The sequence below is a fragment of the Larimichthys crocea genome, chromosome XV, assembly GCF_000972845.2.
Source record: "Larimichthys crocea isolate SSNF chromosome XV, L_crocea_2.0, whole genome shotgun sequence".
In the NCBI taxonomy this organism is placed as follows: domain Eukaryota; kingdom Metazoa; phylum Chordata; class Actinopteri; family Sciaenidae; genus Larimichthys; species Larimichthys crocea.
This window is the reverse complement of record NC_040025.1, coordinates 22868346-22890297: the sequence shown is the minus strand read 5'-3', so window position 1 is coordinate 22890297 and position 21952 is coordinate 22868346. Positions and strand designations below refer to the sequence as shown.

General features: G+C 39.3%; 2 protein-coding genes and 1 non-coding gene across 3 annotated transcripts; 1 reads left to right on the top strand and 2 right to left on the bottom strand.

Annotated features, from left to right (window-relative positions):
• Positions 1 to 3086: 3086 nt before the first annotated feature.
• Positions 3087 to 13115, bottom strand: LOC104926427 (serine hydroxymethyltransferase, mitochondrial). Its single transcript, XM_027288443.1, has 12 exons — positions 12787 to 13115; positions 11623 to 11817; positions 8398 to 8477; positions 7517 to 7717; positions 6440 to 6521; positions 6186 to 6308; positions 5967 to 6106; positions 5612 to 5774; positions 5403 to 5502; positions 4581 to 4736; positions 4128 to 4235; positions 3087 to 3478 (listed from the first exon to the last, which is right to left on the bottom strand). Exons 1-12 carry the CDS (start codon positions 12955 to 12957, stop codon positions 3351 to 3353), a joined length of 1647 nt encoding a protein of 548 aa, XP_027144244.1. The 5' UTR covers positions 12958 to 13115; the 3' UTR covers positions 3087 to 3350.
• Positions 13116 to 13781: 666 nt separating this feature from the next.
• LOC104926449 (neurexophilin-2-like) lies at positions 13782 to 14767 on the bottom strand. Its single transcript, XM_019256661.1, has 2 exons — positions 14747 to 14767; positions 13782 to 14624 (listed from the first exon to the last, which is right to left on the bottom strand). The coding sequence occupies exons 1-2, from the start codon at positions 14765 to 14767 to the stop codon at positions 13782 to 13784; spliced, it is 864 nt and encodes a 287-aa protein (XP_019112206.1).
• Positions 14768 to 20622: 5855 nt separating this feature from the next.
• Positions 20623 to 20738, top strand: LOC113747796 (U5 spliceosomal RNA). The gene has a single exon (XR_003463897.1). It is a non-coding gene; the product is annotated as a U5 spliceosomal RNA (small nuclear RNA).
• The last annotated feature ends 1214 nt before the right edge of the window (positions 20739 to 21952 follow it).

Genomic DNA, 21952 nt, shown 5'->3' with positions numbered 1-21952 from the left:
TGTGTGTGTGTGTGTGTGTCTGTCTGTCTGTGTGTTCATCTGTATGCATCAGTGTGTGTGACAACAGCCCAGAGTCTTTGATCAGTTACAGCAGTGGCAGGATGCTGAGCAGTAGCCCAGCATGGCGTTGATGTATGACAGCAGAGCACAGTGTGTACAACCTGAGCGTACACACACACACACACACAACTACACACAAGTCCACATACATGTGCCACTGACTCCATACTGCAGAAACAAGCATATTACTACGTGCAGGATGAGAATCAAACAGACTGATCAGGTGAATCAGGTAAAAAAAAAAAAAAAATCTCTCTCTGACTGACATCTAAATCAACATTTGTCTTTAAATAGGGAGCACAGAAAAGCTCATTTAAATATAATTCATGTTCTAAAGCAAACACAACAAACAAACTTGAAAGATGATGAGTTTTTCTTTATTATTTCTATAAATGTGAATCTCTATAAATAGTGAACAAAGTGCAGAATCAAAGAGACCATGAATAAAGAGGAGACACACGCATTTATGGAAACACACACATTTATGGGAACTCTCAAGATTTGTCGCTCCCTAACTTAAATAAAATATTGAGACACTCTTTATTACTCTTTATTATTTATTACTACCTCAGTAACAGGCTTTGGCAAGTGAAGATGAGACTCAGACATTTCTTATGGCTCTCTGAGCTCTGAGCTCATATTCATCTCATTTTCTTCCCGTAAAACAACAAAAAGATAGAATAAAGTACAGCAAACATCAAAAACATCATTCTGCTTTTGAACACCACAGGGATTGTTGTGGCAACAAGAAGAGGGTTAGGGACAGAGAACGATGGAACATGGGGATCATTTCCCTAAAGTATATTCAGAGGCCTTGAAAGACACACACATGCACAAGCACACACTGCGTCAAAGGAGTTGGCAGGTCATGAGAAACAGGCACACGGATGAAGCGGATGAGACATTATTTGTGTTGTGGTGCTGCGTGTGTGCCTCTGTGTTTGTTTGTGTGTGTTTTCTGACGATAGAGCTGAGAGCTTCCCCGACCTTTGACCTGTGATACAGCTGGACAGTCTCTGAGGAGGGAACACATTCCTCTGGCAAAAACTGAAGCAATAACCTTCAACCGGAAAATTGGAAGACAGAACGAAAAGCCGAGCAGGACACAAGGACGTCTAACATAAAACAAAAGTCTATTCAGTTCTTCAATAAAATAAATATTAAGCGCTCCAATAGGCAGCGGTGGTGCTTCATGTTGCAAAGTTTGTTTAGTCCTGCATTATAAAGGACTTCAGAGAAAACTTTGCTTTCAGAATAAGATATATAAACATAAAAAAAAATGAAGTTTATAATTTGATATTGGCATGAAAGAAAGAGAATGCCTGCTCTTTTTCATCTGGTAGTATAAAGGTCTGATTGCAGCAATTTGAGAAACAGTGGGAGAGGACGAGATTGAATAAATATATATGCGGGTTCTGAAGGTTTTGTAAAGACAGCCAAGGACTCTGGTGTTGCATAATACTCTCATGTATTTAATACATAATAATACTGTCTGTGTTTATTAACATTATGTAATGTGTGTTAAAGAGCGTCACAAACAAAAAAATGGTATACAAGAAAGTAGGAACTGTAAATGGCGTGAAGATGGTCTCACCTTGAGCTCCTGCTACTTCATAACAGGTAGTCTGGTTATTACTGAGTTCATTTTAAATGAAGTCATGAAACTATTTATTCAGACAGAAATCAATACCAGCTGTCCAGTAGACTTTAGATGTCTACAGTGGACAAATCGGGTGTCTAAAAGTCACTGAAAAAGATATCAAATAGTTACATCCAAACGTAATGGAAGTTGAAATGTGAAAGGTTTTGTGAAGCCCTGGCTCTGACTATCTTCCTGTCAGATCTCTGTTAAATTTTCTGAAGTTGACAGTGAGAGGAAATGCCAGCAGCTTAACACAGATCAGTGTTTATAAACTCTGCAGAGTCTCCTCCCTCCGTCCACTGTAAACATGAATCATGTCTCTCTAACAGATGCATGTGTGTTGTACAGAGCAGCAGGTAGACCAATGTAAGAGACAATTCAACAAACTTGTAAACATTCAGTTTTTATGGCAGTGAAGAAGATCTACTGTATATACATTGTACATTCTTGACAAATCCTTTACAATACAAATGCAGAGTGATGGTATAGAAGGTGGTGGTTATACAAAAAAAGGCCAAAAAAAAGATGAAAGTTTTATACATGGTGTTTAATTATTTCCTCTTTGTTGGTTTGTGTTTTCGCCAGTGTAAGCTAAGTGTGTGTGCTCCCTGCACAGCTGCTGTGAGTTTCCCAGGGCCTGGGACAAAGCCTGACATTGATAAGGCCTCTAAAAAGAGCTTAGTGACAAAAAGCCAAATACCAAAAACACTCAAGGTCCTTCTTGGTTTAGGGAAGCAAACACAAATTACGGCAAGTGCAGCAGCTGTTGATTTGCAACATTTTTAAGCCACTTGCCTGTAAAAAGAAATCATTTTCCAACATGGCCTATAGAAATTTCGAACAGTACTGTAAGTACATTGTCAAAAAAAAAATATATATATATTGTCATGAAAGTAAATTGTCTCACTAAATGGGTTGCTAATGAAACCCACTGATGTGATGAATGTGATATTATTGTAGTAGCACGTCATAGCGATCACAGAACATTTAGGAAGTCCCACATATTTAACTTTTATACTTACCGTTAAAAAATGGCAACACTACAACACTATAATGTAGTTATAAACAGATATAAGTACATTTTTAAGTATTTATTGATGTACAATATTTGTTTGCAATTACAATCTCTCCTGCAAGGAATATTTTAGATTTTTACGACTGCATTTTACTATGTAATGTTTCATAATCTGTTTATACAACATACACCAATCTGTTTATACACCTACTAATGGAGGAGGAGTTATAGTTACTGACAAATAAATAAATAAACCTTATATCTGTTTAATTACATCATAGTCTGCTATAAACCATTTATTAAATGTTCATATATTTCTTATAAAGGCTAAATATGGGACTTGTAGTGAAGCGATAATAATAATAAGAATGATAATATGACTTTTTATTCATCAGACTTTGATACATTGATACATCATATCACATTTTTCACATTGTCTGGCTGATACATTGACATTAGTTTGGAAATGTAACTGTGTAGAAATGACCAGCTGCACACTGACCTGAAGATTCAACTGACACTGACACAATGCTTGTTTCCATGGCGACTGTTACATTAGAGGAGTTGTACTGTAAAGGATACAGGATATGTCCATGATGTGGTGGGGAAACTGCCTTTCTCTGTGTGGTGTTATTAGTGGTCAGTGAATCCGGGCATGGGGAAGGGCCTGGCAAATAGCTCCACCCGATGGCGGAGCTCTGCGATGCGTGACACTGTCTCTGGGTCTTGCAGCAGGAAGGACTTGAAACTCGCCAGGTTTCCTGTTGCAGGACAGAGGAATATAAATGACAAGTTTCAGGGTTTCATTTTATAAATCTGCTGTAAAATATCCAATACCTGCCCCTGACATGCACTTGAAAACATGTTAGTTAGGGACTGTACACAAATGTTTGTGGCTGGGAGCAGAACATAAAATAAAACATTAAATAAAAACAAGGCTCTCTCCAGCGATACTAATATTTTATTTGGAGCCTCACCTTGAGAAAAATGGCAAGACACTCCTCATAGTTCAAAGTAACATAATGCTAGTGATTCATTAGCAATTAATAAATAAAATGGCATAAATAATTAAATACGTTGTATTTTAGTTCAAACCAAAATATGTAAATGCAACATGTTTTCCACAGGAGAAATATTCGAACCCTCCCTCCTAAAAACTCACTCACTTTTGTCACTAAATGAGCAAAATAAGAAATATTATAGCATTACACTCAGCTATGTTTATAAGGTACACTTAGCTAAAACAAATTAACTAATATAACAGTCCTGCAATAAGTCACGATGGTTATAATGTTCTTCTCAACAAACAATATGTCACCATGACATATATACCAATATATAAAACATCACACTCCACCACTGGGTGAATCAGAAGTCTACTCAAAACAGAGAAATGTCTTCCTCTCTCACCAGTCTTCTTCTTCACATCCAGTGCGATCTGAATCCCTTCATCAATAAACTCCACAACCTTTTCAAAGTCTGCCTCCTTGAACTGTCGGGATGTCAGAGCCGGAGTTCCTGTAACAAAGAACAACACATAAAAGGAAGGTAAGAATAATAGAATAGATATGATGATATCAAAGTTACAAAGAGAAAAAAAAAAGATTAACACTGATGATTAAGATTGCGACTGCTGACAGCCTGATGGACAGACAGAGAAATATACAAAAACAGAGACACATCACACAGGCATCACAGAGAGAGGGAAGAAAGAGTCCAGTATCACAGAAAGATTGAGTAGTTGACAAGAATTATCCCACACAACACACAACATCCACTCCTGCAGCTCTTCACTAAGAATAATCAGCTGACCTAACTGACCAACACATTCTGCTTAAGCTTTAAATTCACTATTTTGAATACCGAGTCTGAGTCCTCCTGGAGTCAGAGCGCTCTTATCTCCGGGGCAGGTGTTCTTGTTGGCGGTGATGGACACCAGCTCCAGAACTCTCTCAGCTCGAGCCCCATCCATCCCACGAGGTCGAAGGTCAACCAAGACCAGGTGGTTGTCTGTTCCACCTGAGAGGAGGGGGAGGCGGAGGAAAGAAATTTACTGTTTGCATTTGATTAATGCTTAACTCAACCAGTTTGGGCAGATAACTGCCCAAAATGTCACGTTTTCCCTTGCCATTGTCACCAAGTCCTTGCTCCTGGTGGGAATTGTTGGGTCTCTGTAGATAACATTATAAAGAGTATGGTTTAAACCTGCTCTATATGGAAAGCATCCTAACTTTTAGATAACTTTTGTTATGATTTGGCGCTACATATATAAAAAATTGAATTAAATTAATGGTAAAATATATTTTAACTCACCTTAGAAAAAAATGTGACTGACTGTGAGATAAATTCTCATTTCCCATCACTCTCCACTCAAACCTTCATACAGACAGGTTTAAGCTTATAATTTATTTACAATTCCTCCTAATACTGGATTTTCCACTATTCAACTGTCAAGTGAGGCTTAAGAGAACTTCTCCAAAGTCAGGAAAACAGAATGCAAATTAGGCTGGAGCGAATAAACACGCAATCCAAAGGCAATTGCATCACATATGTCGAGTGTCAGAAATGCAGTATTACTTTAAATGCTAAATAATTTCATAGTCAGAGGAAAGAAACCATTAACAAACTTCTTATATATATTAAGTGCATCTTATCATAAAAAACACTCTTCCGTTCTCTCAGTACCTGACACCAAGGTGAAGCCTTTCTTCAGCAGAGCGTTAGCCATGGACTTGGCATTCAGCAGTACTTGAGCGATGTACTGTTTGAACATGGGAGTGGAAGCCTGCAGAGACAGAAATTATGCTGTGTAAAGTGAAAGAAAATATCAGGACACTCCAGATGACGAGTACAGCTTATATGTTTTATACATGAGCTGCTGAAATTAAGCAAACCTGTTTGAGAGCAATGGCCACCGCAGCAATGGCGTGGTTGTGAGGTCCTCCCTGAAGTGATGGGAACACAGCAAAGTTCACCCTGTCCTGGAGATCATAGGTCACCTCCCGACCTTTCTTATCTACAGACCGCACACCTTTCCGGTAGAAGATCAGACCGGCCCTGCAATGTGAAACGCAGGAGACAAATGCCCTCAACCTGAAATTACTTATAATGTGCATGTTGTGTTGTATGATACAAAACCACGTACCACATCACGTCCAATGGTTACTTCCCACAAGGAAATAAACTTCATTGTTCAACACTCTGGGATTAATGAAGAAAGAAATTGGCATACAATCCCCAGACCCTCACCTGGCTCCACGCAAGGACTTATGGGTAGTGGAGGTGACTAGGTCAGCGTGCTGGAAAGGAGAGGGAACAGCTCCTGCTGCCACCAGGCCACTGATATGAGCCATGTCTGCCAGCAGGTAGGCATTAAGCTCCATACACAGCTGAAACACCAACAATCAGACACATTAAGTACTTGCGCCACCTCAACACAGCAGACATAATTCATGACATTAGAACTACCTTCTTTATGCGAGCGTAGTCGATGAGGCGAGCATAGGCGCTGGTTCCTGCTATGATGAGTCTGGGTCTGAAGAGTCGGGCTGTCTTCTCCAGCTGGTCATAATCTATCGTACCTGTTTTTGGCTGAGATCATACAGGAGGACGGGCATAGAAAGAAGAGTTGCATACTAATCAAAAGTGAGTACTTCTGTCTGTCTTTACTGTTAGAACCATTTTCTTGACAGATCCACTTTGACAATTAAAAAGGCACTTACATCCAGCTTGTAAGGCATTGATTCAAAGTAGATGGAGGTGGCTGAGATTCTCTTGGCGTCTGTCATGTAGCCATGGGTGAGGCTGAAATAAGGTGGAATAAAAAAATGTTTTGAATTCTGACCTCTTTAGATCCTCACCTTTCTTCCATATAACCAGTATATTAATGCAATCAAATAGAGCAAAGAATAGTGTCTGTGAAACTGACTTCGGTCTTTAGTTGCTGTAGCTGGTACATGAATTAATCTGGTTATGTAATGTCTAGATCTTCTTTTTATCTTTATACCTATATCCTTTGCTGTTTCATGATGTTACATTCTTCCACTGGGTGTATTGTTCTGCCATCTGTGCAATATTTGTATAAATTCATAATACAACCCTTTGCTTCATAGTGTACCACTGCCGACTGCAGCAAGCCATGATATAAGTTTTATATAGTGCCTAGCATATGAAAGTTTCAGGTCTGTATTCATCCTAAAGCTAACTATCACTTGCAGCAGTAATATGACTCAGAGGTGTGTTACTAGGGCATCAGTTTGGACAGATTATTGTTGTTTATATTTCCCACAGTTCTGTGAGTGTAGTTAAAAATATATATTCATTTCAAAGAGAGTGGTAAGAGAGGTATGATGTGACAACTGCAGACTGCGTGACTAACATTTTGTCATTTACATTAATTCCTCTTGACATTAAATGCCGTAACAACATCCAGTTTAATGCAGGAAAATGTCAAAACATTTCATGGCGCATTTAACAAAATTGTAGCAACTAGTGACATAATAACTGTCAGATTATGTAATAATATGTCTGTCTCAATGCATCAAATAAGATTTTCTAATAGCTCATTCTTGTGGCACCACATCACATTATTATTACTATATACCCTGCACTTATTATGTAACATCTTGTAAGAATCATAAGAAAGTGAGTTTTTGCATCACTAGGCAGTGTTATGTTTGCTCCATCATATTGTTCAAAATCTGATGGTTAACTCTGACGTATGGAAGTAGCAAGTATAATCAGATTTACAGGTCAGTTTTGACATTCAGTTCTACATTTTACTAAACATGTTCACTCACTGTCCTCCGTCAGGCAGATCCAGGCCCATGATACGGTCATGAGGTTGCAGTACAGATGTGTAGGCTGCAAAGTTAGCGGGGGATCCGGAGTATGGCTGGACGTTGATGCCCCACTGATTTGGGTCCAAGCTAAAGGCGGTGAGTGCTCGCTTCTGACACAACAGCTCAATCTGGTCTACGATCTCTGCACCTCCATAATACCTAAATAAGATAAAGTTAAAATTATCATATGGTATTGGATGATTTTGTATCGTATCATAATATAGTATATATCATTTATATAGATCATTTTGTATCATTTTGTGTTATGTCAGACTGTGTCCTTTCTTTTCATTTTGTACAAAATTATGCTATATCTTTTACCTATTGTACCATATTGTATCATGTATCATATCATAGTGTATCATATCATATTGTATTGTGATGTATCGTATCGTATCGTATTGTGATGTATTGTATCATATCATAATGTATCATATATCGTATCATATTGTGTTCGTATTGTGTTGCGATCAGTTTGGATTGTATCGTATCAGGTTGTATTATATTGTATAATCGGTTATTATGTTGTAAAGTTTATTCATTCATGTTCCTTAGCTCCTCATTCTTTTTAGAGTGAGAGACTGAGACACACTGCACAGGTTGCCAGTTCATCACAGGGTTGACACATTGGGACAAATTCACTCACAGTCACACCTATGGGTAATTTAGAGTCACCAATTAAACTCTAAATGTGTAATGTTGTTAAGTATTTATGTCAAATAGGATCATATACTGAATTGTCTGTCAGGGATTACAACTGTCAATTTTCTTCTGAAATTTTCACCTTCTGCAAACATTGTTACAGTATATTCTAGAAAGTGTACTATCCATGTAGGTACCTCTGTCCTGGGTATCCTTCAGAGTATTTGTTGTTCAGACAGGAGCCCAGGGCCTCAAGTGCTGCACGGCTGCAGAAGTTCTGACAGGACAAATAAGCCCAATGTCAAGATCCAGAGCCACACATAGTACATTTTTTACCATGCTTATATATTCAGAACACTGTCACCATCCAAATATAACCTTTATTTACCTGGAAAAGGGTGACTGAACACCCCTGCTTTTTCAGCAAGACATAGCTATACAGTACAACCACAGTCTAAGCGCGAGTTATTCATTATGCAATTTAGTTCAACTACAGGCATTTCTTTAGAAATTATTAAAAAAATAAGACATGTTCCAAGTCAGAGGAGGACAATCAAAGCTATTCAAACCGGTTAAATTTGTTGCACAAAAGATTCATCACAGCCTTTTCTGAAAGCTGCAAAATAAATTAATTTAGCTAAAAATCTAAAAATAAAAAAAGTATTAGAGGTGCTACAGTCAAATAAAGGGATGAACATAGTCTAACTAATACTGACTGGGTTCAGCACGGTGTCAAATCTCCCAAAGACACTTGAGAGTCAGAGGAGAGATGGAGCTGCAGAAAAGGAAATGAATGTGAATTAATTTTTCTCGCTGTCTCAGTCTCTCCCTTTTTTTCTCCCACTCTCACTTCTGCTCATTTTCTCACTATCTCTCTCTGTCTCTCTCTGTCCTCCACAGCCGCCCCCTCTGCCTTGTTATTATACTAAACCTGTCACTGTTCAGGGATCGCTCAATCATTCTAGTGGGATTTAAAACTAGTCCCCCGTGTGACATAAATCTCTTTCTATGACTTTTCAAAATACTATCTCCACACACACACACACACACATAATCACACGCATATAACTGATCAGCCCTCCTTGTCTGTTTCATCTTAAAATGAGGAGATCAATGGCAGAAATCAGTGAAGGAACCTAATGCGATCATTGGACTCATCTGAGAAAGCCTGAAGTGGTGACTGACAGCACATGTACAAGAAGATCTTTCAGATGTCATTGCAACTGATAGTAATGTGGATACTTAATTGCTGGGGGGCCGAACGTAGCATGCAAGAATAAAATTTCACAGCCAGCAAAGACTGAGAAATTATTTATTATTATTATATACATACATATATAGAGATATATATATATATAAATATTATTATATAATATATTATATATATATATATAGATAACACACAACTGGACAAAGAGTTTTAGGTGGGGAGACAAGAGGGGGGAGAGATAGAAGATAGAGAAGGGGAAAGGGGTGGGGAGAACACACAAAAACGTCAACACGTGCGGTATACAGTACACATATATACTGAAGAATAAGGGCGGAAGAAGCTCAAGTGTATGGATAGATAAAAATGTGGTATCATATAATAGAGAGAGATGTCCGCGGTGTGTGTGTGATTACGCTCCTGTTTCATGGTGTGTATCCATGCGTAAAGTGAGAAACACAGCTGATGCTCCGGAAGGAAGTCACCCCAAAGATATGGTAAAGAGAGCGCACACTGAACTCTATGAACAACCAGGACCTGCACAGCGCATTTCACACTAACCAGCTCGCTAAGTAGCAGCGTTCTTTTACAGCTGGAATGTAACTTTTGTCCCAAAACAATAAAGGTAAGACGTGCACAGAGATTGTCTGTAGGGTGTAAGCCAGGTTTTTATTAGTCAAACATGGAGCGTTTCATTAATTACATGGGACTTTCTGCTGTTAACTGGGGGCTGGAGCTAACTAACTGTTACTACCAGCAGTGATGAATACTTAGTTTCCTGAAAAACGTTCTTAAATCCATTCTTCATCCATTCATGTTCTTCTCCTATCGTGTGTAACGGTAGAAGTACCAACGGCTGCGGGTACCGAGACTTCAGTAATGTGGGCGGCCTAACGACGCCACTGCTTGCGAGCAGAAAAATGTGAAGAAAATCTCAGTAAACTCTCTAAAGACAGCAGTTAAATTCTAGAAACAGCAACCCTGATGACTTGTGGTTACACAGCTGCAGGAAGCTCCTCTGCAGTTTAAGGAGTTGTCCTTGTTTTCTGTCTCACATACTGAAATTCTTAACGCTTCTATAAGTCCTATCTACAGGAAGGCGACAGATAATTAGATTAATATCACTAAAATTAGATAATTAATATCTTACTGTACCTTGCAGAAGATACAAAGCACACTGAACTCCACACAGGTAAAGAACTACATCTAGGATTACTATTTAATTACTAATTTACACATGCTGTGATTCTTGCACATACTGCACCGACAATTTTCACATTTAAATATAATCACTGACTGTGAATTATTTGTGATAGCCTGTTGTGTTAGACACTGCAGTTTGTTTGAATTTGAATGACACAAGCAGACTGCAATGATTATATTAAGAAAAGGTGTAAATATCTAAACGTTTGTGTGTGTGTAACATTTAGGAGTATCTATTGGCAAAAATGGAAAATAATACTCATAATTGTGTTTTTATCCATGCATAATCACCTGAAAAGGTGAAGAATTGTTGTGTTTTCATTACCTTAGAGTGAGCCCTTTATATAATGTCGCACAGCCATGTTTCTGCAATAGCTCAGACTGGAGAAATCAAACACTGGCTGTAGATAGGGTCTTCCAGCTACCATAGTCAAGAGTGAGGAGAAGGGTGTTGTGGAGAATTTTATTCACCATGGTCAGTTTGGGCAGTAAAGAAAAAGTACTCAGGAGTCCAACATGTCTTTTTGAAGCTTGGTCAAGGAGAATGAACGCTGTTTAGACTTAGTGGCCTGACATTGTTATCTGACTCTAGTGTAGAGGCTTCTACGTTATGTACCTATCTGTTGTGTCTAGTGACTGAGACAGCCCTATCCTCTGACCTTGCTTACCATAGTAATGATCAGAATGACCAAACACCAACATATAGCTGCTCTGTGTCTCAAGGAGAAGAAGACAGTGTCCCATAACAATCTAGGATTCAACACTATCTCTACAGTGACTTCAAAACATATGCTTGACCTTGTGTAACCTCCATATCCGGCTTGCTGGAACAGTAAATCCCTTCACAAATGGTATTCAGTTAGTTGTAATCTTTTAACCTCACTACTAAATGTCACTCGATCCTACACATTGGACCTTTAAGCAATTTGATATATTTTGGTAGTTTAAAGTTTATAATTGCTTTGTAAATTACTTTGTTATCGAGATATATATATATATACATGGGCCTTACCTCTGATGCAATAAGCTCCAGTCCCCGACACTGCCTGTCCTTCTCCTGCTGCAGGAGGTTCCACATCTCTGGGTCATCCTGGGCCAGGTTTTCCTGTCCCGTCCACCCGCTGGCACTGCTGAGGCCCCGCCTGCATGACTCCGATGTGACCTGCCACTCTCGGCCCAAACATCCTGAAGCCCTGAGTAAAAGGGGCTGCATGGGGTGGTAGATGAGTACATACATTTCAGAGGAGAGGTTATGGTACTGTATTTCTCACCATGCAGTGCTCTATTTAACAACTCACCTCAGTTAATAAAACCTTAATGAGAAGACAAACACCAAGTAGGATTTGATACAACTCTCTATTATGCTATATGCTGTCTGTTCAGAGTAAAAAGTTTTTCTGGGGTCCTTTTTTGTTGTTGTTGTGCAAGATTTGGCGTCCCTTTGGTGTCTTTTGAAAACCTTACTTAAGAGTGAGCCTGTGCAAAAACACTTTCATCACTCAAAATTATAATACTTTGCACCAGGGGGGTGGAAACAAGGGGGTTAGAATAATATGTCTTTTGATGTTCTGAACAATCCATTAAATGAAAGGCAGTGAAAAAGCAAACGTGTTATTCAGTGCAGCAGTTATGGAAAACCTTGGACATGAAAAGTATAATGAGGCCTGGCCACACACGCAGTGACTTATTTATCATGGTCGTGTTTGTTGAAGGCAGCTTGTAGCAGCATGATAGTTATGTAAGTATATGTACTTTGGCCTAATACACAGGTTCCCGTTGGAGCATAAATATATGGTGAAGCAAGTCTCCTTTCATCTTTTGTATTCATTATGTTTTCTAATCCTTGAGTGTATTTAGTCTTGAATAAAACACGCTGTGCACAGTCAACTTTCCTTAAACAACAAAAAAAAACCACACAGTAACAGTCTTTTTTTTTGATAACTGGAGAAAAACACAGTAATCAGAAAAACACACTGACACTGAATTGACAAATTGAAAATATAACAAAATGTTAATCTTCAAACCAGCTATTTTTTATGTGAGTTGAAGTGACCTGGGGTGATATGCTGACCTAGTTTGCAGTAAAAAGTGATTCAGGTTCTGAGGATCTGAGGGAAAGATTTGTATCTGTACATGCATACATAAATTAAATACATTATAACACAAATGTACTCACCCGGAAGGTTTGCCGTAAAGACAGAGAAAGCATGTCTGTGACTGCTGAGGTCTGAGAAAACAGGAAACTTTTCAAGGTGCAAAGGGTGAAAGTAAAACCAGCACTGGAGAGAGGCCAAGGACATGCGAACTTTGTGTCACTGATAAAAAACAGGCTACAACAGTAAACCATCTGTTCTTTGAAGAATTCATATCTTATCAATTGTAGTCACTTTACAGGCAAGGAGTCCATTTGATAGTAAAAAATCACTTTCTGTTCTGTCTCTAATGATGTATTTTGTATTATGAATGCACAAAGAAATCACATTTTTCAAATAGTGAATATCCAATGTTGGATTTACAGTCAGTCATTAGTACTGTTTCCTCACAGCAAGAAGGTTCCTGGTTCAAACTTCCAATGGGGCCTTTCTCTGTGGAGTTTGCATGTTCTCCGAATGTCTGCGTAGGTTCTGACTGGGCTTCCTCCCACAGTCCAAAGACATGCACCTAACAGGTTAATTGGTGACTCTAAATTGCCCGTAGCCCATGTGAATGATTATTTGTCGCTATTGTGCCCTGGGGTGAGCTGGCGACTTGTCTAGGGTGTACTCCACCTCTCGCCCAAAGTCAACTGGGATAGGCCCCAGCCCGACCATGACCATGATGAGAAAAATTGGTTACAGATAATGGATGGATGGATTTGCAGTCTTCACTTAATAAAATGCTACACACACAAAGTGATATCATGGATCAAGCTACTGCTTTTTCGACGACAATGTGGAGGTTTTGAACGTCATTTCAGTGAAATACAAAGCTCACATTATAAATCTCATCATTAACAAATGCTGCTATGAATACATTAACACAGGCTTTGGCTCAAACTGCACTCACTGACATGTTGACAACGTGTTATGGCGTATAAAAAAAGTCAATCTCGAACCTTAACTGAACACATGAATTTGAAGGATGTATGAAAAGTCAGTGTTTGATATCTCAGTTTCAGCATTTCAGAATCCGTCATCCGAAGTGCTGCTGGTTCTGCTCTGTCTGAAAGTTGTGGTCAGGACAGACTTTCTGCACCAGCCTGTAATCGGTGCCGGTGAAGGCGATAAAGATGCATATGACCTTAAAGGGTTTGGCGCAGATCCAGGCTGCTTGGGACTGGGTGTTTTCTGAGTAGCAGGTCTGCCCTGGGTCATACATGCAGGGCTTGGTCTTCTTGGACCTGTTGGTTCTCTGGTATTCAATCCGGCAGTTGAGTTCAGTCACCATCATCATGTCCTGCTGCTGCTTCTGCTGGTCTGGAGGGGTGGAGCTGGTGGACTGAGGTGGGCTCTGAAACTGGGATGTCAGATCTGGAACTAGGACAGAGTTTTTGGTGTCAACACCCTGAGCCGCTGGATCCAAAACCTCCCATCCTACAGCTTTGGAGGGTGGGACGATGCTGACAGATATGTTCCCCAGACGAGATGAGTTGTGACGAAAGTAGACGCTGAACGTACCGTTGATGTGGTCCACAATTTTCCCTGTCACCAGGAGGCTGAATTTCACCGTTTTCACGTTGAAGTAAAAGTCACCCCACCCCAGGATCTTCTTGGCTTTTGGAGATGCTTTTACTGGAGGTTTGGCTTTGGGAGGAGGGCGGTACAGATACTGATCCAGTGCTTGTGAGACATTCTGAGGCCATCCGTATGGGCCAAGGGAGCCGTAAGCAGGTGTTTTGTGTTTGGTGGAGATAATCTGCAATTCTTTGGAAATATGTTTAACCTTCAAAGCAGCTCCCACAACATCTCCTCTTTCTCCTTCCTCATCCCTCCAGTGCTGGTTCTGAAAATCCAAGGGTTTGGTTGTTTCTTGGACCTATAGATAAAAAAAAAAGTAAGATAGCTCATAATTTAAGTGTTTAAGTTAAGTTTTTTTTTTAACCAAAATCCCTTGTGATAATAAGTGTGGAAATCACTAAAAAGTATATTTTCACTTACCTGTACCACTAGAGGCAACATACCATGCAGGTTTTGAAGATTGGAGATATTTGATTCTGAGATTTCTGTTGCTACCTCAACACAGTAGAAACAGTATCTCTGTTACTCTGGATACCTGACCAGTTTTCACTGAAACTACCATCTACAGTCTTCACACTGACAGAACGATGAGGACACTTTCTGAAGAGACGTGCTGCTGTTGGTTTTCTTCGCTGTTAGCACCACTAACTAAATTCCATTCACCTCTATTGGTTTGGGTTTGGATGGATGTTGTTATCTCAGAGTCTGGAAACTTGGACAAATAAACCCCAAACTTTATATTACATTACATTCATATTTTTGGATGGCCAGGTACAGCTTCAGTGGTCAGTACAGTAACTATGATTGCGACAGAAAAGCTTTGTTTATATCACTCCACATTTATTAGAGGTACCTCAGTACTTGTAAATAGAGGAGAACAATATCACCTCTGTCAACTTTAAATACAGTATCATATAATTTGTTTTGTATAGGGTGCACTGTAGAGACAAGACAGAGAAGAGAGAAGAGAGAAGAGAGGCCTCTAAACCAGCAGGACAACCTCGGATGAAGGACAGTTTGACTGTAGCTACATTATAAGGCAGAAATGATCGATTAAAATAATGATGCTTTGATGTGTCAGGTCCTCTGAATGAGAATTGACTGTGATCAATAGGTCAACTGCTTCAGGCAAGGTCTACAGCAACATGGAGCACACGCACACACACACACAGTCACATTCATATTGCTATTAACACATTTTAATTTAGCTGTCCTCCCTCACTCTCTCGCTTCCTTGTTAAAACTTTCAAACCTCTTTTCAGTGCGACCTTGATAATAGACTGAATCTACAAGCTTATTAATTTATATGCTTGGAAGGGAAAGGAGCATGGTCAGTACACAGGTTGCTGTTGAAGATGCTACAGAGAATCAATCAAATAATATACATTTGCAGTACACAATGTATGAAAAGGCCATAAATCTGCAAACTGTTAACAGCATTTTTTTTCATATTGAGCTCACTCTGTAGTGAACATGTCTCAACTGGCTCAAAAAGACAAAATAAATAAATAAATCCCTCTTTCTCCTTTTCTCCTTATTTGTCTCATCTGCATCATCCCCCAAACATCAGTTTCCATTAAATGGATAATATACTTCTAATTAATAGGATATTAAGCCTTCATATAGATTCACCATGTCAGGTTATTATTTCATATGAAGAGCAGTTCATGTTTTATTCACCCACTGTATTATCACTGCATTTCTCCATCTCCAGACACATTCTCCACCTTCCAATTACTGTCCTTCATATTTTTATATGTACACTGCATAAAGGTATGACACATAATGTATAAGCTCACTTTCCCAAAATGACACAACACAAGTCAGAAACATGATTGATCCACCTGACTATCCCTCTCAGTTAAAGAATAGCACTGCATGAAATAGAATTTAAAAAAAACAGTAAGACTGTATAAATTAAGGGCATGTTCAGATTGATGAAGCAGTTTATTATAAGCCATGCAACCACCTGCTGTCATGTCTATTAAAATGTGCAAATCTCAATAAATCCAGTCATTAGTGAGGCTGTTTATGTCGTGAATATTTCTGAAATTCACTGCACAGTTGACATGAAGAACTGTGATATGTTTGAATATAACAAGCTCAGAGATCATAAAATACCAGCATCAACAATAATCAGAATTAAGTACAAAAACTAATTGGGCCAGGTGAATTCAGGTGCCAAGACTCCATTTTTCACTCACTAAAAACACTTCAATTTTTAAGCAGAAGTGTCAATGCAGTGTGGAAGACAGGTCAAAGTTTTGTATGTGTGTAGCATTGAGACATGAGTTGGGTAAAAACTTCTACGTACTCCTTGTTTAAGACTTGAATTCTATTTTCATCATAATGTGTCAAAGGCAGATTTAGGGATATGTTTTTTAGAATAAACAGCTCTGAGGGTATCATTATTTCTCACCAACAAGTGGGATTCACATCACCCCTAACCACCCCAGCCTTATGTGCCAATCTCTGCCTTCTCCGGTAACCAAGTGAGCTCCAGCTGTGCCTATTGTTACAAGCCTAAAATCTTCAGCTATATGCTGTTCTTACCTACCCTAATTGGAGCCCACTGTGTGACAGCCGTGTCATTGGCTCTGTGTCAAGATGCCAGCACAGAAACTGCAACTGAGCAACAGCGGTGGAGTGGATGCAAGCACAACACCTGTGCAAAAGCACCTGCAGAAGCAGAAAAAACTGAGAAACCTGAGAGCAGTAATTGCATTTTAAGGACAGACAGAACATTCTTGCCATTGGCTACAAAGATCCTTAATGTGTCCGTTTTCCTCGACATGACAAAAAATGAAGTGCTGATGTTTCTTAAGCCCCAGGGCGATAAAACTCTCTCAAACTGACAAAGACTTTCCAGTCATTTAGCTCAAGTAATAAGGCACAAAATTAGGTTGCTTTGAGGTTTTCACCTGACAACTTCAATGTTAAAGTTTCAGATTGTTGGACTCATGAGCTGAGTTAAATTAAAGGAGGAGAGAGCAGATTAAATTACAGTCATGCCTGAAAGAGAATTAAAATTCTGATCCACTTTGGCTGAACACCACCATCTATAATAACAGAGTCAACTTTGTCCCAAGACAAAGTAAATTGTCTCCCATCATGAGATACAAGTCTTTGATTCTGTAGAAAGCCCAAACATATCAGAATGAACCTTTAATAAATGTCTCTACGCAAAATCTGAAACAACAAGATATTAAAGCTCACACTGAATCTCAGATCAGTAGAAAGCAAGTCAAGTCTCAAGCAAGTGTCAATAAAATGTCACAATGAGCAATTAACTGGAGTTAACAACCCGCCTAGTTCTTAAAATAACTTGGAGTATTTGCTCTGAAGCCAATTTTATCATGCCAACTCACCCATTATCCTTTACAACAGCCATAAATTATTTCTCGCACATCAGCAGTATTAGTAGTTTCAATTAATAATTACTTTTTTCATAAACAGAATCAACATGTCCTTGCATTTATAATAAATTAAAGTAAGATAATAACTTATACTTGCAACAGTATGCAATATGATGAACAGTGACAGAGCCCCAAATTATAAATAAATTATGACCCAGTCTATTTGTTGTACAAATGAGCATTGTAGCACAGTGGCACATCAAAAACACGCTGCGTTAATAATGAACTAAACGACCTCAGGATGCGGAGCAAAGAGCAAAGAGATGCTTGTTCGCTCATCTTACTCACCGTTGAAGGGAGAAGCCACAGACAGGTGACGGCAAAGTTCAAACACAGCGCCCTCATTTTGCAGCAACGTTTCTCCATCCAGAGAGCAGCTTTTCTCAGAGGCAATCAGACCGACTTAATAAGTGGTGATTTACTGAGTCAAAGCTTACGCTCACTTCAAAAGTAGAGGAGACATTCCGCAGTGAGAGACTCAAAAATCCCCAAGATCTGGAGTGAATACTCAGGTTCGTCCCCGTACCCCCCACCATCCCATCTCTCTCTCTCTCTCTCTTTCTCTCTCTCTCTCTCTCTCTCTCTCTCTCCATCTCACCCTCTCTAGTCTCTCCATCTTTTCTTCCTTCTCTCTACCCCTCAACACACACACACACACACACACACACACACACACACACACACACACACACAAAGAGAGAGATAGTCCTCACTTGCCTCCCTGCTCATTTTCACCACCTGGCCGGCCCTTATTATGACTCATCAACCCGGGGAAAGGCGCTCTCGGGCGGGCACAGTTTGACAGCCCTCCCCGCTGTCCCCGCATACTTAAGCCACGGGGATTCTGACAAAATGACAAGGGCTCTCTCCGGGAAATATAAGAATCACTGACAAGTCTGGTGAGATGCTGCCACTGCCACAGCCTATCAGTGGATTTTCAAGCCCAGCTAATCATTTCATGTACTAACCAACCAGACAAGTTGTCTTTAATAAAGAATGAGAGCACATGAAGTTGAATTCTTCCCCCTGTTCACCTCAATATTTTAAACCAGCCAGCACAATTTGCTTCATATGTAATAATTAATGATTGTGAACACTTTCTTCACTGATAAAAAACCTATAAATTAGATGTATGATTAAATAGATTTTTGAACTTAACTGCAAATGGTGGGTACTGTTATGGCAGCCATCTTTGAAGGGGTTAATGACAGTAGAAGTGGAGAGGCTGGACACTCATCTCTGTGAAACAGGGTTGAATTCTTGTTTTTTGCTACATTTTACAGAATAATTTTGTGCAAACATTTTCTGGATTGTGGACAGCTCTTAAAAACTCAGTAATGTCATCGTATGTGTCATGTTTGACAATCTGCTTTTTGAAACAACCTTAGTAAGTAATGTTACTTACTTCCATTGTTTTACTTTTTTTATTTTCAAAGTGTGCCTTCTAACCTATTCATTTTCTCTGAGACGCACATGGGTAGGTTGGTTCAAATAGCTTACTAGTCTGTTTGTACTGTTTATGGTCTAGGACCACTGGTTCTCAAGCTGTGGTACAAGTACTACTGGTGGTACACAAGCTCCCTTGGGTGGTACTTGGTGATATCTCTGAAATATATATTGTTTTGATTAAATAAATGTACATTTTATACAACCTTAATACTTATTTTGAATCAAAATTGTTTCATTATGAGTTTGCAATAATGTAATTTAAAATAAATGTTTACTGTAATACACTGTTTCAGGCTCCTTTATAGTTGCAGTGTGCATACATCCATTACTTATGAGCTAAATGTGATGATAATAAGAGGAGGTAAAAAGACAATACACTGTTCTTGTTTTGCACCCAAGTAGCTCTGGTTCTGATCTGGATTCAACAAGTAAAAAACTTAACTCTTATAAACTGTCTAGCTGAAAAGGGCCAGCCTAGATGGTGGTACTTGGAAAGACAAATGTTTTCTGAGGTAGTACAAGGTGTAAGAAGTTTGAGAAACACCGGTCGAGACTGGACTTGCTCTTTGTGCCATGTATTCTCAAATCAGGTATGTTCCATTAATTGTCAGTGGTTAATTATGTTATTTGTGAAAAATAAAACTAACCTTGTTTTTTCGTAAATAACAACAGTGACATCAAGTACACTGACATTTAAAGGGTTAGAATTCGCATATGTTTGTTCCTTTGACTGTTTCTTTCAACAACAAAAAAAAAGGAATACAAACTAAGTGCGGCTGTAAACTGCTGTGACATTTGTTGAAACGTGTTGTCATGAACTGAGCACCCAGCCACAGACAGATAACCTGACTGTTGGTTACAGCATCTATACACACTAACGGTTAACGGCGCTCTGCAGCCGTTTCTAACCGTCTCCAACGGAACTCATCATCTATACACACTAACGGTTAACGGCGCTCTGCAGCCGTTTCTAACCGTCTCTAACGGAACTCTCTTGACACCAAGTTAATCTCTGTTTGGTGTGCGCATGCGTACAGGCAAATGATCGCAAACGTAAAGAATAGTGACGCTTAAATAATGCATCGTACAAATAAAACATATCGTCTGAATATTGAAGAGTTACGTGAACTTTTGACTAAAGGAAAAATGAAAGTTTTACGGTTAAAAGCGATTTTTTAAAATGTAGGCGGGGTCAATACCGGCTTATTCCCATGATGCCTAGCGCGCGACTGTAACAACCAAACTTTGTTCATTTATTTATATTTATCTCACATTTATCTCACACCAACAGAGATTTAGTGCAAGTGTTGTGTTTTCGTGTGTGTACAAGCTTCTATTTTTAAATAATTACAAAAATGGTGTTTGCTGAACCGTGAGTGAGGATCATAAGGCGGAGAATGGCCTCGGACACACTGAGACCTGTTCGCCAGTACACTCTTGTTTCTCTTCAGATCGTATAAATCTTTCGCCTTTTACTAAAGATTTCCGTGGAGAGGAACAATAAGAGTTTCAACTAATTTTTTGATGCCCTGCTTAAGTGCGGGGCTTTCTAAACTTGTGAAAAATAAAACCTAAGTATAACTTTTTGTTGTCTATGTGTATTATAATACCATTGCTTACGCGTAGAGTCACCTAGTTATTACATTCTCTTTACTAGTCTTATACATGTCATGTCGGTTTTACACATTTTCAGAGTGGTCTATATTTCTCTTATTAATGTACATTTAAAAATCAAAGATCATCATTCCTCATCTTATTTACAGATGGCGCACAGACAGACACAGGATCCGTGGATTTACGTGCCTATGACCACGAGAGGGCACACACTACAAACTAAACTCTAAAAATCTTTGATCAATGGACAGTCCACCCTATATGAACGTAAAACATTTGATTTCATGTTGTAGTTTTGGATTCTGGGTGGATCTGTTGTTACAGTAATGAGTTCTGGCTTGCAGACTCTGAAACTCTCAGTTTGAGTGACACAGATCCTTTATTTTTTTTATTATTATTCGGAAATATCCTGCAAGTAGTTCATCCATCCATGTGCCACAGTGCTCGGTAGCACGGGTTTAAACACACCTGTGAAATACATTACACTCAACAGATAGGAACAAAAACAAAAGATACTCTCTGCATCTAGCACACCACCTGGTCACATCATCGTCCACAAGTGGTGAAAATATTTCCCAGATTGCCTCTTTATTCCTCCTTTGTTTTTTGGTTTGCTGTTGGTGTCGTGAACCATTCTTGTCGCTGATCACCAAAGCAGCAAGAAAGCAGAATTGTCCACAGTCTGATGAGTCTTCAGTCTTTACAAACAACAGCATACATGACTGCTCTGACTGAGGGTTTACAGATAATCAGCAGTTTACAGGATAATAAGTGGACTGGACTGCGTGTCGGATGGTTTCATTTCGGGTATAAGCCTCCTCCTCCTCCTCCTTTCTCTCCGGGTGTTGCATTGAAACAAACCGGTCTTTGAACTTTGAATATCAGTGTGATGAACCCCAACAAAAGCCTGAGTGTGCCAGACACTGAGCCGTCTCAAATTTCAATGGAGTGGCGACATTTTGTTTTTATTTGCGCTTCCTTTTGAGTCTTCTTCTCGTCTTCTGCAGTTTTCCGTGTACTGCTGCACCCTAAAGGCGAGCTGGACGCGCAACTACTCAACCCGTTACTAACACAGTCACACAAGCCCCCGCTGCGCCCCCCTGATCCACAGTGACGGACAACTGGACACCGCCCAAATAAAAACACA

Coding starts and splice junctions, on each gene's coding strand:
- LOC104926449 (XM_019256661.1), bottom strand. CDS start 14,767: ATGTTGCCTCTAGTGGTACAG. Junction 14,625..14,746: donor TGTTGCCTCTAGTGGTACAG/GTAAGTGAAAAT, acceptor TTTTATCTATAG/GTCCAAGAAACAACCAAACC.
- LOC104926427 (XM_027288443.1), bottom strand. CDS start 12,957: ATGGTTTACTGTTGTAGCCTGTTTTTTATCAGTGACACAAAGTTCGCA. Junction 11,818..12,786: donor CTTTACGGCAAACCTTCCGG/GTGAGTACATTT, acceptor CACCCCATGCAG/CCCCTTTTACTCAGGGCTTC. Junction 8,478..11,622: donor TGGAGCTTATTGCATCAGAG/GTAAGGCCCATG, acceptor TTGTCCTGTCAG/AACTTCTGCAGCCGTGCAGC.